Below are 14202 nucleotides of genomic sequence, written 5' to 3' on the forward strand. Positions count from 1 at the left end.
CTCTTTTCTAAGCTGCCTAGGATGGAGTGCTTGAGAGAGGTGCTGGTTGGGCAAAATAGGAGCCTATAAGTGGTAGATGCAAAAGGTGACAGTCGACTTGGAGCAACTTCTAGTCAGAAAACAATTGTGTTTTTTCCCTTCCTTTTAAGATAGCCTGACTGCCTGTAACAGCTGGTCAGAGCCTGGTGCAGAAGGTGTAGTCCTCTGTGACATGGCTAGGAGTTGTTGGAATATACTTCTTTCTAAAGTTTAACTGATCGAATTCTTCTGTGATTTCCATGATTGATTTTCCTTTTGTTTCTGGAAGGAACAAGTGAATAATTGTCGCTGAAGTGAAAATTACTACCATAAAGATGAGGAAGCAGAAGTGCTTGAGATTTTCCTGCAGGGAAAAGCAAAGTAAGAAAGAGCAATATCAGCATGTCTTTTCTTTTGCACTTTCTTTGCACAGTGTTTGTATTTGGGTCCTGAAGTACTTTGAATTGGACAAGGAGTTCTTTGCATTTTGATGTTTGACAAATATTTCAGTCTGAATAAGTATCTTGGGCAAATCAGAGCCCTTCCATTGCAGAAGTGGACTTGGGAGAGCAGATGCCAAGACCATCTAGACTGACATGGCACTGGCATTTTGTGCTGCTCTTCTTGCTCCTGGGGCCAACTCAAGCTTAGTTCCTGTTGGAAGTGTCCCAGGGAAGGTGACTCACCACAATGAAGGGGAAGGTTGTTCCGATCACAAAGACCCCCAACCAGTTGAGAATGGCACTGATCACAAAGGCAGATGGTCTGCATGAGAACTTGAAAATTTCAACCCTAACAGAAACTGTGGCACCACCTGAAAGACAAAGCACAATAAGAATGATGTATGTTGCTCTGTTTTGGGAAAGAAAACGTTTGTGTCATCTTATAAACTGCTACAGATCAGGTTTGTAAAGTGATCCAATGTTCAGATACATTTCTTGTGGAGATTCAAGAATGAAGTAGTTAACACTTCAGAAAGTCTGACATATTCTTGTGAAAGAAGCTGTGTAAGGGTGGAATTACTGTTATTTCTAACAAGAATTCCCAGGATGATACTTCTAGATCACCAATGAATGATGTTCCCAGATTCACTTAGTGGTTATTTCAGTCATGTTTTGGAGTCACGGGACATTGGCAGCTTTCAGTTAAGAAAATCCTGCCATATGGGAAGGCAAATATTCGAAAATGAATAGGCTTTTAATAGTATTTTTAAAGAGGAGCAGGTGCTGCACTGCTGAATACATGGGACAAGTTGTGATATTATAGAACACTGGATTTTAAAGAACTCTTGCTTTTCTTTTTCTCTTTCTTTTTTTCTGAGTATTAAAACCCCCCCCCAAAAAAACACATCTGCTTTTGCTCTGTTTTCACTGTAATTTTCCAGTGAGTGCTTTGCTGTGATCTTTTCCTCTTGTTAGCAAAACCCAAATCTGACGGCATTGAAATTCGCGGCCAATGATTGGACCCATAATGTTTAAATGACTACAAGGTGAGGTTAAATTTATTTACTTATACTAAACATTATGCATTATGCAAGATTTTCCTAGGCCATATTAATAACTCCCATGACTCTATTCCTTTATTTCTTCTGAATGAGCACTTACCTGGTCCAACTCCAAAGACAATTGCGAACAAGATAATCAGACAAAGGCTGCAGTATGGCATCCAGAAATACCAGTCCTGGGGAAAAAATCCAATACATAACAAACTTCTGAGTGAAATCTGTTAGTAGGTGAGAAATGCTGCTTGTTTTCCAACACTGTATCCACAAGAGGAGACATACAATGTGTGGGAACTGGCAGAGAAACGTGAGTGCTTTTTCCTGTGGATGGAGCAGCGAGGTTTTTGTTAGGTGAGCAGAGAAGCAGGTTTGCTAGTGCAGAGCAGCTGTTAAGCTTGGAAGCTTTCAATTAAGTCTGAATAGTACTTTTCCACCCTATCTTCCTTTCTTCTTGACCCCACAGTGCTTTTACCAAGCCTTTGAGATATAGGAAGGCCAAATCATATCTTTCTTCACTTTTGTTAATGATAGGTCCAATAACTGGTACTGAAAAGGAGCTTTTCTTAGGCTTCAACATGTGAAACCTCAGTGCTCCAGGAAAAAAGATTTTGCTCTCCTATCTTTGAGATCCCTCATGAACGAAACAAAAATGGAAGTCTGCTGCCACCTTGCTTCAAGGCTAGTTTTACAATACCTAGCTATCGAGCAGCTCTTGGATGAGCACTTGGTATCGCGGCAGATTTGCTTACAAAGAAGCTACAGCAATGACAGAGTGTTACAGAGGTGAACCAGTTTGAAGTCTGTGAACAGATATGTGCATTCCCCATATATTCTGCAGCAAAGCTAAATTTCAAATTAACTGACACAAAGAGCTTTCGTTGTTACTCATTAGAAACTGTGTTACTAGAAAGGGCCGTTTTCCTAGGACTTTTGTTTGCTCTCTGCTGGCCAGTGTTTGGCGCTTGCAATCTGATGAATTCAGTAATCAGTGCTAGTTTCCCAGTGTTTTATATGCTCCTTGCTGCGCTTGTGAGATCACACTGAAAGGCAGGAGTACAAGAGAGTACTTGCTGAGAGATGATTTGATCTTATAGACAAGCTTGATTTTTAGGATATTCTCCTCCCAGAGGGTAAGCTGTTAACATAGAAGTTATTTTGGCACTTCTAAGCCTCTCTTTCCTTTCTCAGTAGCATAGTCCTGCCTGTGAGCAGAAGTTAGAAACAGAATAATCTGCTATGAGAAGAGTTTCCTTACCTGTAGTGAGAGAGTCACAGTGATAGCAGCTAGCAATGAGCCCATGATAAAATAACCTCCTCTTAGAAGCACTTTTCTGCCCAGTCGCTCAATGATAGAGCTCTGAAGGACAGAATCACACTGGTATCAGTACCAGAAGAGCAACTTGAGACCCATTCCCAAAGTAATGTGACTTACACAGACTGCAGTAGCTATGAGTTCAGAGAGTCCAACAGAGAGGGTCATATAGGAAATCATTCTTTCATCAAAGCCAGCTGTCTGGAGGACTTCAAAAGTATAAAAATAAATCTGGAAGAAAACCCCATGAAACAGTAAGAGAAAAAATTAATTGATTTCTTGCCTGTACCTGTGTGAAACTGCCCTTGACAGTAGCTGCTAACCAAGCAGCATGCAGCTCCACTTTGGCATCTAGCTCTCTGCACTCTGGATCTAGAGTTCTGCAGTCTTTTTGACAGTATTCACTTTATTGGTGGACAAACCCATTCAAAATTAAATTAATTAATTCATTTAATAAAGATGAAATGCTGGGCTAGACGGACCTGCAGCTGCTGCAAAGTACTTAGGTTTGCAGAGTCCTCCTTTAGGAGCTTTCAGAAGCAGCCAGGTATATCGTCTCTTCTGGAGCCCATCCAAAACCATAACTGTAGGATATTCTCAAGAAGCACATGGGTTATGGAGTCATGAGGAGCCTGATGTTTCCTCTAGGTCAATAGGTGTTTTGAGACTTTAAGGGGGAAATACACTCAACTGCATTGATGCCACATAGCTGAACTGTGGCAGTCAGAACAACTATCATGTACAGCTGCCAACGGAAAGCTGGTTCTTTCATTAGCTCCAGGACACTCAAGATCTTGGTGTTTTTCATTGTTGCCTTCTCTTTCATGAAGTCATCAATCTCTGCTTGGTGATGGCCTTCACCCCAAAGCTGCCTTATGGCTGTGGAGGAGAAGGAGAGCGAGATCTGCCATGTTAATTCGTCTCTGTTGTTTGCTGCCTAAGGAGTTTGGTGAGTAGGTGATTCAAGTGTCTGGCAGCACAGAATGCATGGGCTGTGGCTGTGGTGTGAAGCAGAGATGTTCTATAGGGTCTTCCAGAGCCCTGATCCCCTCCTGCACAGAGGGACCTGTTGTGACAGAGGGGGCTAGTGAGGTGCACAATGACTCCCTCCCTGCCCAGGGGTCCAGTTTTCTCCCTTCCTCTTTTTCTCAGGGTATGAACAGGGTACACAGCAAACAACCAGAGCTAAGGGGTGCTCTGTGGAGCCCTTCAGTGCAAACAGCCATTTATCATCTATCATTTATCACAAATTGTCATCAGACTGACAGCACAGGTGGTGTCAGCTGAATGCCAAAGGTTTTGTAATACAGAACTGTAGAAGGAAGTAGTTTCATGTTCTGTGTGGGGACTACAACAAAAATACACTTCGTAGGTGTCCACAGAGTTATCTTGGAAATGAGCAGGGAGAAACTGTCCTGTTTATTTTTTTTCCATATGGGGAAAGTAAGCATCACAAAACAATTGAAAGTCAAGTGATGAACTGGAGCCATTGGTTACCTTTTTTGCAGCCTTCCTGGTCTCCTTTATGCATGAGGAGATAGGCTGGGGACTCAGGGAAGAAGGGCAGAGTAACCAACTGGACCAGTGCTGGAAATCCACAGGAAGCCATCAGCAAGGGCCATAGGTACTGGCTGCCTAGTAGCTCCCTGGTGGGAAAGTAAGTTCATTGCATTGGTTTTAAGGAAAGGAATGGATGGAAAAGCAGAGGAAGAAGCAAAAGGTAGAGGGGATCCAGAAATTAAGAGGGTGCAAAATCAATTGTATTCTACCTTTGTCCTGAAATCTGCCCTATGGCTTTTCCCAGTGACCAAAAGAAAGAGGAAGTAGAGTTTGCAAATCCACGTAGCTTCTTAGGGGAAATTTCTCCAACATATTGATGATGTAGAGGAACACAAAGACCTTGGGGTGAGGAGAGAATTGTGGGAGAGAAGAAAGAAGACATTCACAACCACTGGAACCAAAATTGCATGTTAATAATGAAGCAGTACAGAATACAGCTGCCTCATGCATTGAAGTGTTTCTCATACCTCAACCCACATAGGAGATTTTCAGTACTAGCTTTTCTAACCCTTTCTGCAAAAGTATTTGGTCCTCTTTGCTTACAGTAGATTTCTGATCTGAAGAAATAGACAGTTTTCCTTTTAGGGTAAACTATCAGCATAGTATCTCTTGTAACACTCAGCAGATTTTAAAGGGGGCAGAGTGTGCAAGTGCTAAATAACTAAACACCCTGTAGTAATATTTAATATGCTTGTTGTTAACCCACATCATCTCAACCTTTTCTGACATAATGCTGTAGAATAGTTGTAAGGTAGATCCATAGCAGATTAAAATACACAGCGCTATACTCAACATTGATTTGCACATGATTTAGGGGAGACTCAAGTATTCCTTTCCTACTGTCCAGCAATAATTTTGGTGATTTTAGGCAGAGTTGGTGTTTCCAACTATATGTGAAGAACTTAGTAACTCAGACATGCTGAAAACTAGTCTGGGAACCAAAGCTTTGTCCTAATACAGTGGTCACAGCCCCTCTTATCTGTTTTGAAATCAACATGTTCTCTTGGCTTTATCTCATGGCAAAGCAATGCAGATGTCCAATCTCTTTAACAAAAATGAGGTTTTTGTATGAGGCACCATACAGATTCTAGACCATAGTAGGGCCCCTGTGGGTGAGTAGCTCTCAAAATACTATAGTCCTTCAACACAACTGTATATCAGAGAAACAATATACAAAATGTGGTTATTTGAAAATAGACCTTAATTTCTACTGACATGCGTTAAAATAGGCACCCCTGTGAATATCCAAACTGATTGGGAAAGTATCCTTTTATGTAGGAGGCAAATACAAGGCATACTGATACCAGCACAGGGTGGTTTTGCTGTATGTGGAGTTCATTCCTGGCAGGACTTATCTTGCTTGATTACACCCAGCTTTTTGTACTAACCCCAAGGAATTACTGCTTTGAAGCAGGTTGAATACCCTTGTAGAACATTCCTGATATCTGTTAGACTCAAAATTGAATGGCTGTAGCCTTGGACAGACTGATTCTCTGGAGCCTTATGGGAATACCAGATTCAAACCATATACCATATAACTGTTAACTAAAATTCAGATAATATTATACATATTTCTCCATCAGTAAAAAAACCCTTTGTTTCATATTGTGTCCAAACATTCCTGATGGCTCTGAATATTTGTATGCTTGGCAAAGCTGAATTTCATTTAGTATTAGTGAAAGTAGTAGTACATGCTATTCGTTCCTGGGTGTTACAGAAGATCTTCTGCCAAGTGGTCACTGCCTTTAATATTTTATTTTCTTAGTGCAGGGTTATTATTTACTCTGAATAAAGATGTAAAATGTGATGAGATCATACTGACATGTGAGAGAAATCACTTACCTGCACTTACTCCATACAGGAAGCGTCCAATCAGAATCATCTCAAAGGACTGGACTATTTTACTGCAGCCCATGATAGATGCTGCCATAATCATGAGTACATTGGTGCACAGGAGACATTTCTTTCTGTAAGTGCAAGAAAAAAAGAGTTTTCATAAATCAGAAGGGAAATGGCACTTAAGCTCCTGGCATACAAGATGTCTTGGGTGAAATTGGCTTGCTAGTTTGGTGGCATGTGTGGTCCAGGACAGAATAATCCCATCCACACTATTGACACTTGATACTGTGGGCTCATCATGTGCTTTGGCACATGGCTAGACCTGGGAGTTTGTGAACGCTTCTAGGTTTCGTAACTGAGAAAAGCCTTAAGGCTTTTCTGCACATGAAAATCCATCATGGAACACATTTATATAGCACGTAGGAGCATCTCAATGCTGCTGTATCTTCTATCTTCAGCCAGGAGGCTGCCTTTCCTCCTTGCAGAGACTAACTCAATCTGAGTAACTGCGTCTGGTGTGCCAAGCTGGCAGCACAGTTGATTAGCCCATGCTACAGGACAAGGGCAAGAACCATCAGCCTGTTGACACCACTGCTAAAAAGCTGCTGTGTGTTTACAGGCATGTCTAAGCCCAACAGTCTGTCTCATGTTTAAAACCTCAACTATCATTTCCTTAAGCAAGATTTAACTGACAAATTGTCTTTAAACATACGTACTTGCCATACTTGACTGTCAGGTATCTAGTTCCTGAAGAACCCAAGAGACCTCCTATACCATAGATGGACACGATGATAGACCACAGGAACAAGAGGTTATCCTGATGGATGGGGTAGCCGTATCGCTCCAGCCAAGTTTCATTAATGAAAACCTTAACATGCTGAGGCACAAAAAAGAATTTTCACTAACAATACCTGTGACTCCAGTGCATGGATTATATTTAGAACACAATTTTGTTGCTTCAGCTAAAGTAACTTTTCATATAGACTCTAAAAGCATAGCTAATAGACATAGTGTAATGGAGTTTGCCATGAAAAGAAGTTAATTATTTGGGTGTTTTTGTCCTTGAAATCTGACAAGCTGAGGCACGGGCTTGCACTGAAGAACAGTGTGAACAGCCCTGCAAATTCTGCAGATGTATGGTGGGATTGCTCTCACATACGTGCCAATAATACCAGGTTACACAGTGACTGTTCAGTGCAGTTTCTGTGTACTTTCTCAGTCTGAACTTAAGTGTTCTGAAGCCTGAAAATAGCACTTTTCCCATAAGGTGATTTCTACAACATAATAATGTCTTCCCTCTAGATCCCAGTATCTCAAAAGGAAGTTCTACCTGTGTTCAGTGGAGAGAAGCAGACACTTTCCTAGAACATGGTTCACTTGATCTGTTCTATTTGTCTGTGAAGGTGGGTAACTAGCATTATCAAGTGGAACTACTGAAGTAGGTTTATACCTACATGTAAAATACAGATGTGTTGTAGGTTTATAGGGAAGACAGATGCCACCTCTGTCAGTGTGTGTCTTCTGATGAATAGCTGTATTAACAGCAATTTGCAGATGTCTCTTTTTTCCTGTCTTCAGCAGTTTGATATGCTCTGCTTTACACAATAACATAGCAATGGGAATGAAGCATGAGAGAATACTATGATTAAACCCTTGCTGACTGCCAGAGAGAAGCATCCTCAAACAGAAATGTAGACTCAGAGCTGCTGTTAACCAGTGTGCCATGTGCTTTTTTGCCTACCTGAGACACATAGGTGATTGTAGAAACCTGAAAGCCAATTTGGAATGTCCCCCCAATCCCGAGGATGGTTAGCATCTGAAAGAACCCCCGGTACTGTACCTGCAGAGGTAGAACATAATTTTAAGCTTGTAGCTACATCAGACTGTTCTTGCAATGTGTCTTTCATTCTCCAGCAGCATCTCATTTGCTCAAGGGGCTTGCAGGTAGGAAAGTTCCCTCTGCTTGTCCTGGTGTGAGGCATACATCCCTCTGTGATTTCCCAACATCCAATTCAAGGAAATGCAGCCTTTAGCTGTGGAAACCATTACGTTTCCCTCCCCTCCTCTATCATTAGTCAACAGAGTAGCAAGGTCATTTCACACTTCAGGGCCAATAGACATGAGAGTGCTTTTGGGGAGGGAAGTCTTATTTCCCCTCTGCTATCTGGATAGTGGCCAGGCTACCTGCACCCACAGCAATGACCAGGCCATCTGTACCCAGACCTTTTCTGCCTTACCTGAGACAGTAGCTGCTGTGCCCAGATACTTTTCAGGCCCTTGAATAGTGGGCAGTGTTTCCTCTACTTAAGTTTTGTGTCAAAGCTGTTCCCAGTTCTGAACTCTTGCCCCACCTGCCTGTCCCAAGCCGCATGGTCATGTTAATCTTTTGGAAGCTTTGAGAACAGGCATCCCACTTTACTTTTCTTTTTCTGGTTGATTATAGATCTGAGAATACACAACCAGTACTGCTCTTAGGTTTACCCTGCAGCAGCCTTTACAGCAGCACACAGTGAATATGTTGTGAATGAATGAAAAATGGTCTGCCTTTCAGAGGTGCTATATTCCTCTTTCCTGCATGAGAGGTTAAGTGTGCCCCAGCAAGAGCTGAGAGCTATTCCTCAGGGAGACTTTGTCCTACTTGGAAGTGCCTCACTGATGTATGAGGCAGCAACTGGTTCAAGACTCAGCCACAGCCAGGATATAAATGTTGCAGACTCCCACAAACATCCCTGTTAAGATGCCCCAGCTGCTGATATCCTGTCCAGTTTCCTGCCTTTCAAAACCTCTGCCTGCCATCTCCTGGGGTAAATTCTTGCTATATCTTACAAAATTCTTTTTTCAGCAGGTAAGCAAAGCAAAATATGTTTGAAGCAAAGATTTTCCAGTGAATGAAAACATTTAAAAAACATTAACATGTTGATGAAATGTGGCAAAGATGGACGACAGAGCATATGGAATGCATCAATACCTTAAAACAGTGGGCAGAACCACTTCCAAGATGATTTTAGTGAATAGGAGCCTTGTTATTTTTACTGAAATACTGATACTGTTTTATTTGAGACACCAGTAGGGTGCAAAAATGTCCCACATTTTTGTATATTTGTAAATACCCCATCAAGCACTTACCAGGTCTGATAGGAAGCCGGTCATCTCTGTCTAGGGGCTGATTGTCCAGTGTGTGATGTGTCTTTGTCATCGCAAGCTTCGTCTGCCTCCTGCCTGCTGGTGTGGCAGTGGGCATTTGGCTTCAGGGACCAGAGTTAAATTTTTACTATTTCCTCTTCAGTCACTTACTTTTACTTCAACTGGCCAAAGTTAACACTGATGGATTAAACATTTTGAGACACAATTGCATCTAGTCCAACTAGGGGAAGATTTTCAAAAGGCAGGAAGTTTGCAGTTGGGGGGTAGTGAGGTTTTTGGAAAGGGAAAGGAGAATGATCGAGGCAAAAAAAATCGAAACAGTTTTCCAGGAACAGTAAAAGACTTTACTTCTATGTCGCAGACCAATGAGTATATCTGCCATAACCTGCACAAAGCAAAAAGCAACTGTGCAAGGTTTAGGTACTGCTGTTTACTATTAAGTAAAATATGTAATGTTCTGTTTCAGATTGATTAGTATAGTAAATATAATTTATTAGATAAAAATGAGGCAGATTTCAAAGCCTAATTCTGCTGTTATGGCTTTCTGTACCAGATAGACTGTATTAAGGAAGGGTGTTTCTTCTCTGGTGTTTATGGGGATGTTTATCTGGCAGGTATGGTGAAACGGCTGTAAGAGATATTGTGCCCTGGCAGGGGCTTTTGGAATAGAGCATCTGGTCCTGAAGGCTCTGCTTGGAGCAGCCAGTAGCTAAGACCTACTTACTCATGACAGTAATCAAAAAAGGTAAAAATTCCTTAATGAGTTAGGATGGGACACCTGGGATCTTAATCCCTCAGGTTTCAGCTTTTACACAGAATAACTCCAAAATCAGTGTTGCAGCCACTGAAAAAGTCACCTTTGGTTCCCAGTGGTTCCTCTCTTGTGAAGCTCAAATTGTAGCTCTACATGGCTTCTGATAGAGACAGCCCTTGAAAGAAAGAGATCTTCCCAGAGCTTTCATGTGTGGCTGATGCTCTGAGCTGTTCTTGCTTTCTCATGCCAGAGGACTTTTGTCTGCCCCCAAGGTTTGGGGGCAGAGCAGGTGGGGCAATGGAATTGTACTGAAGCCATCGGTAAATGCTCAAGCTCATCCTCAGGACTTGTATCTTCAGTTCTTGTAACACAGAATGCAATTATTTACAGAGGGTTTACTGCAAATACTATGAGTCTAAAGAAATGAGAAAAAAATCATGTTAATAATAAAACCTTGGTGGCTTGTGTAATTCCAGCTATTGCCTATATAACTGCATAGCAACTGCTGTTTATCCTGGCTTGCAATGGCATTTAGAATGATTTGGCATTTTTGTATTTTCTCTTTAACTCCAGTGATTGTAACAGTTGGATTGTACAAAAATTAGTCAATAGCATAATTATCAACCATTTACTGTTTCAAAATGTTAATGATCCTTTTTTACTATATATTTTTCTCAGATTATGGAGGTTATGTCAGAAAACACAATGAGACAAAAAACTTGCATTGGAAACAGTGGATTGCATGTGTGATACCACCTCTAATTGAAGCACTGGTTAACAACCAACTGGGGTAGATTTCTACCAGTGACTTGTCCTGTGTGGTGATTGTTGAGAAAATGCTTCTTTTCAAGAATGGATTTGAAAGAGAAAATGTCCTTCTAAAAGCTTTTCACATGCTTTTAACAGCAAGAAACTGCTATCATTTTAGTTTCCATCCTGGTTGTCATCTCATACAAGTTATCTGTGGTCCAGAAAAAGAAGAGATACACCTTTCATCATCCTTTAGTGTTGGACCTATAGAAGTGAAAATAGAGGTGCTCATGCTGGTGAATTTCCTGAGGGAGATGAGGGAACTCACTTGAAGTTTTATCCTTTGTCTTTTACTATTTCTAGAGCTATTTTAGCCTCACTGTGTCCAGGCAGGCCCAAGAAGAGACAAAAATATGGGATGAGATGCCTTCTAGCCAGTTTTATTAGCTCATCTGACAACATCTACCAAAGCCATAATATTTACAGAACATAACCTCCTTTAGGCAGGTGCAAGCATAACTCTGACACACTAATGGTAATGCCACTGTTTGTATTCAGTTCTGTCAGATGACAGATGCAGCCTCGTAACAGTGAGTCTGGCCTGTACTGAAATAAGTGAGGCCAGATGGCACCTGAATTTCCAACTTCTTTTCAAAGATGTCAGTCACAGCAATGACACTGAAGCAGTAGTACAAAGACGAGAAAGCTAAAAGAAAAAAGCTTAGTTTAGTTGTTTTCTCTCTCCTTTTGAGTAAAAGACAGGGAGGGTGAGTAGCCGAAGAATTTGAAATCTTGCTTGCAGAAGTATGAGAAAGAGAGGCCTTGGCATGGGGTTAAAACAATGTGCAAACCATCATAGTGTCAGGTTAATCATACACTCTCTGGTTTATCAGTCATGTAAGAGGTGCAGCAATAGTAAGTACTTGGGAGAACAGGCCTCTTCAGTTTGGCATATTGGATTTGTGCAGCCTGGGAAGATGAATGCTTGAGATGGAAAGGTTTGTTGAAGCCATGAAGGAGTGAAGGTGCCCAGCAAGACTACCTGTGAAGGACTGACTTGTTGCAGGAAACACTGGAGCTGTGTCAGAGGCAGCATGGCTGGACTTCCTAAGGGAGGGACAGAGGGATCCAAGGCTTGTGCTTTGAAACCTGACATGGTGCTGGGTGACGGGGATGAACAATCCCTCTGCAAAGTTCTCGCTGTGCTTCTGCTGAGATCAGGTCCTTCAAAAGCACCAGCAAAGACAAAAGGACACTGACCAACGTTACAAGAGAAAATTCTCTGTTCTGTATGTGCAGGAAGGTTGGGACTCCTGATAAGAAGATACGAAAAAGAGAAAGAGGAAAGTAAAATCAGAGAGAAGGAACTGACAAGTGAAAGTTACCACAACAGAACACACTATTGATCTGGTACAGTACCAACAGTGAACACTGATCCTGTTTTTCCATATATCTATTTACTTAGTTAAAGCTCCATGGCTTTAATGTCTGTTCAGCACAGTTGAGAAGTACTACCACTTGCAAGTGCATCATCTTGTGAAATTTATGCCAGCTGGGAAAGAACAGCATGGAAGAAGAGAAATGTTGTATTTGTGTTCTGTTTGGTCTCATGCTGATCTTATTTTCAAACAGGCATTAGAAATTCCCTTTTACAACATTGTCACGGAAGCTGCAAGCTGTGTGGCAGCACTGCTACAGAGGGGATGGGGAAGAAGGCATGGTGGCAACAAAAAGCATAACATTTCATCCTGTGTACAGGCAGCACCTTGGTAGTCATTTTGGAATCAAATATATGGGGGGGGGACAGGAGCTGTTGTGGGCAGGTCAACAACAAGATAGACAAGCAAGTCTGTCCTGGGGTTGTGTTATTGCAGAACAGATGTCCGTAATTCAGAACTTCTTTAATAACATGATGCATTTATACAGCAATTTGTCAGCTCAGTGAAGCTCTCTCTTTTTCTGTTAGGTGGATAGATAGTGAGCACTAGTTTTCCAAATAAAGAGTGGTGGATGGACGGGCAAAAAAATCCAAAGACAAATCAGCAGCCAGTTGATGGCCAGGAGAAAATCTCATGACTTTCCTCTCAAGTAATCATCTGACTCTGAGGTTAATGTTTACTTCATATGATTTCTATTGATTTATGGTTTTTGCAGCAATTGATCAGTGCTTAGAATGGATGGATTAAATATTTCAATGACTCAATGGGAGACATCTCTGAATGAAAACATTGGGTAGTATGAGTGCTCTGTATTTCGATACAGGGAGTGAAACAACATTGAATATAAAACAAACCCAGGTTCCAGCTGCTGGACACACACTGGCATTTTAATATCAGAGCTTCTTCTGCGGCTGTTTCTTTAGAAGAAGCAAGCACACTATTTGACATTTTTAAATAGAAAAATCCCTAAAACCTAATCCTGTTTCAGTGCTCCACCACAACGTTAATCAATATGAATGGTTAAACTGCAGAATGATAGAACTTATGGTCCTTCTAAACAGGAGGCATGGTATAGCATTTGTAACTGTGATGGGAAATGGAAAAACAACAAAGAAATTATGTGTCCTGGCAGGCACACCTATACAAAGGTAGAAGAGTTCTGGGAGGGAAGTGACTAAATGGTGCAGTCGTCAGCAGGGTTGACAGCTCTTGAAAAGCAGCAGTACATGGGTGCTGTGGAGCACAGCAATGGTAAAAGTGTAGTATTGTAAGCTGATGTGACACTGGTGGAGTGCAATGTGTCTTAGGTCATTACACAGCCAGAACGCATTGCTTGTCACAGCTTCTGCTTTATTTATAGATTTTAGCAGTTAATTATTTATAAAATGGACTGAATTTCCAAAGTGTCTACTCTCTGTACTCTCTGAAAGTGTCTCACTTCCTGTTTCACTCCAGAGCTCTAGCTCTCAGCACTGCCTGTGTGTTTGTTAAACTTGTGCCATTCATCAGGTACCCAGAATAAGGCTGAGAGCACTGCTTACACTACAAAAACTTCCTCCAGATTTTGCCACAACTGATATGCATGGAAAGTGCAGTCAGTTTGCTCCAGAGGATGCAGGTGAGAGTTCTTCAGTACCAACCCAGGGATGAGGGCTAATCACTGGCAGTCATTATAGAGACAGGACATACAGTTACTTGATGTCAGCTCAAGAAAGTAGAACAAAATTGAGTTCTCTTTGTTATTCAACCTGGTATTTGTTCATGTGCAGTGTTCATGATCAAGGTCCTTTACAGTGTGATATCATAAGGAGATCACATGAAAATAATTTTCAAGAACTACGTTTGTTTCCTTTCTTCATGCCACTCCTAATCCTGAGCAGAGCTT

General features: G+C 41.4%; 1 protein-coding gene across 1 annotated transcript; it reads right to left on the reverse strand.

Moving 5' to 3' along the window:
• Positions 1-175: 175 nt before the first annotated feature.
• LOC101873012 (solute carrier family 2, facilitated glucose transporter member 11-like) lies at positions 176-9380 on the reverse strand. Its single transcript, XM_005147767.2, has 12 exons — positions 9357-9380; positions 7972-8070; positions 6947-7107; positions 6234-6358; positions 4601-4730; positions 4329-4477; positions 3523-3710; positions 2952-3062; positions 2775-2876; positions 1623-1698; positions 705-832; positions 176-382 (listed from the first exon to the last, which is right to left on the reverse strand). Exons 1-12 carry the CDS (start codon positions 9378-9380, stop codon positions 176-178), a joined length of 1500 nt encoding a protein of 499 aa, XP_005147824.2.
• Positions 9381-14202: the final 4822 nt, after the last annotated feature.

The sequence above is a fragment of the Melopsittacus undulatus genome, chromosome 12, assembly GCF_012275295.1.
Source record: "Melopsittacus undulatus isolate bMelUnd1 chromosome 12, bMelUnd1.mat.Z, whole genome shotgun sequence".
NCBI lineage: Eukaryota > Metazoa > Chordata > Aves > Psittaciformes > Psittaculidae > Melopsittacus > Melopsittacus undulatus.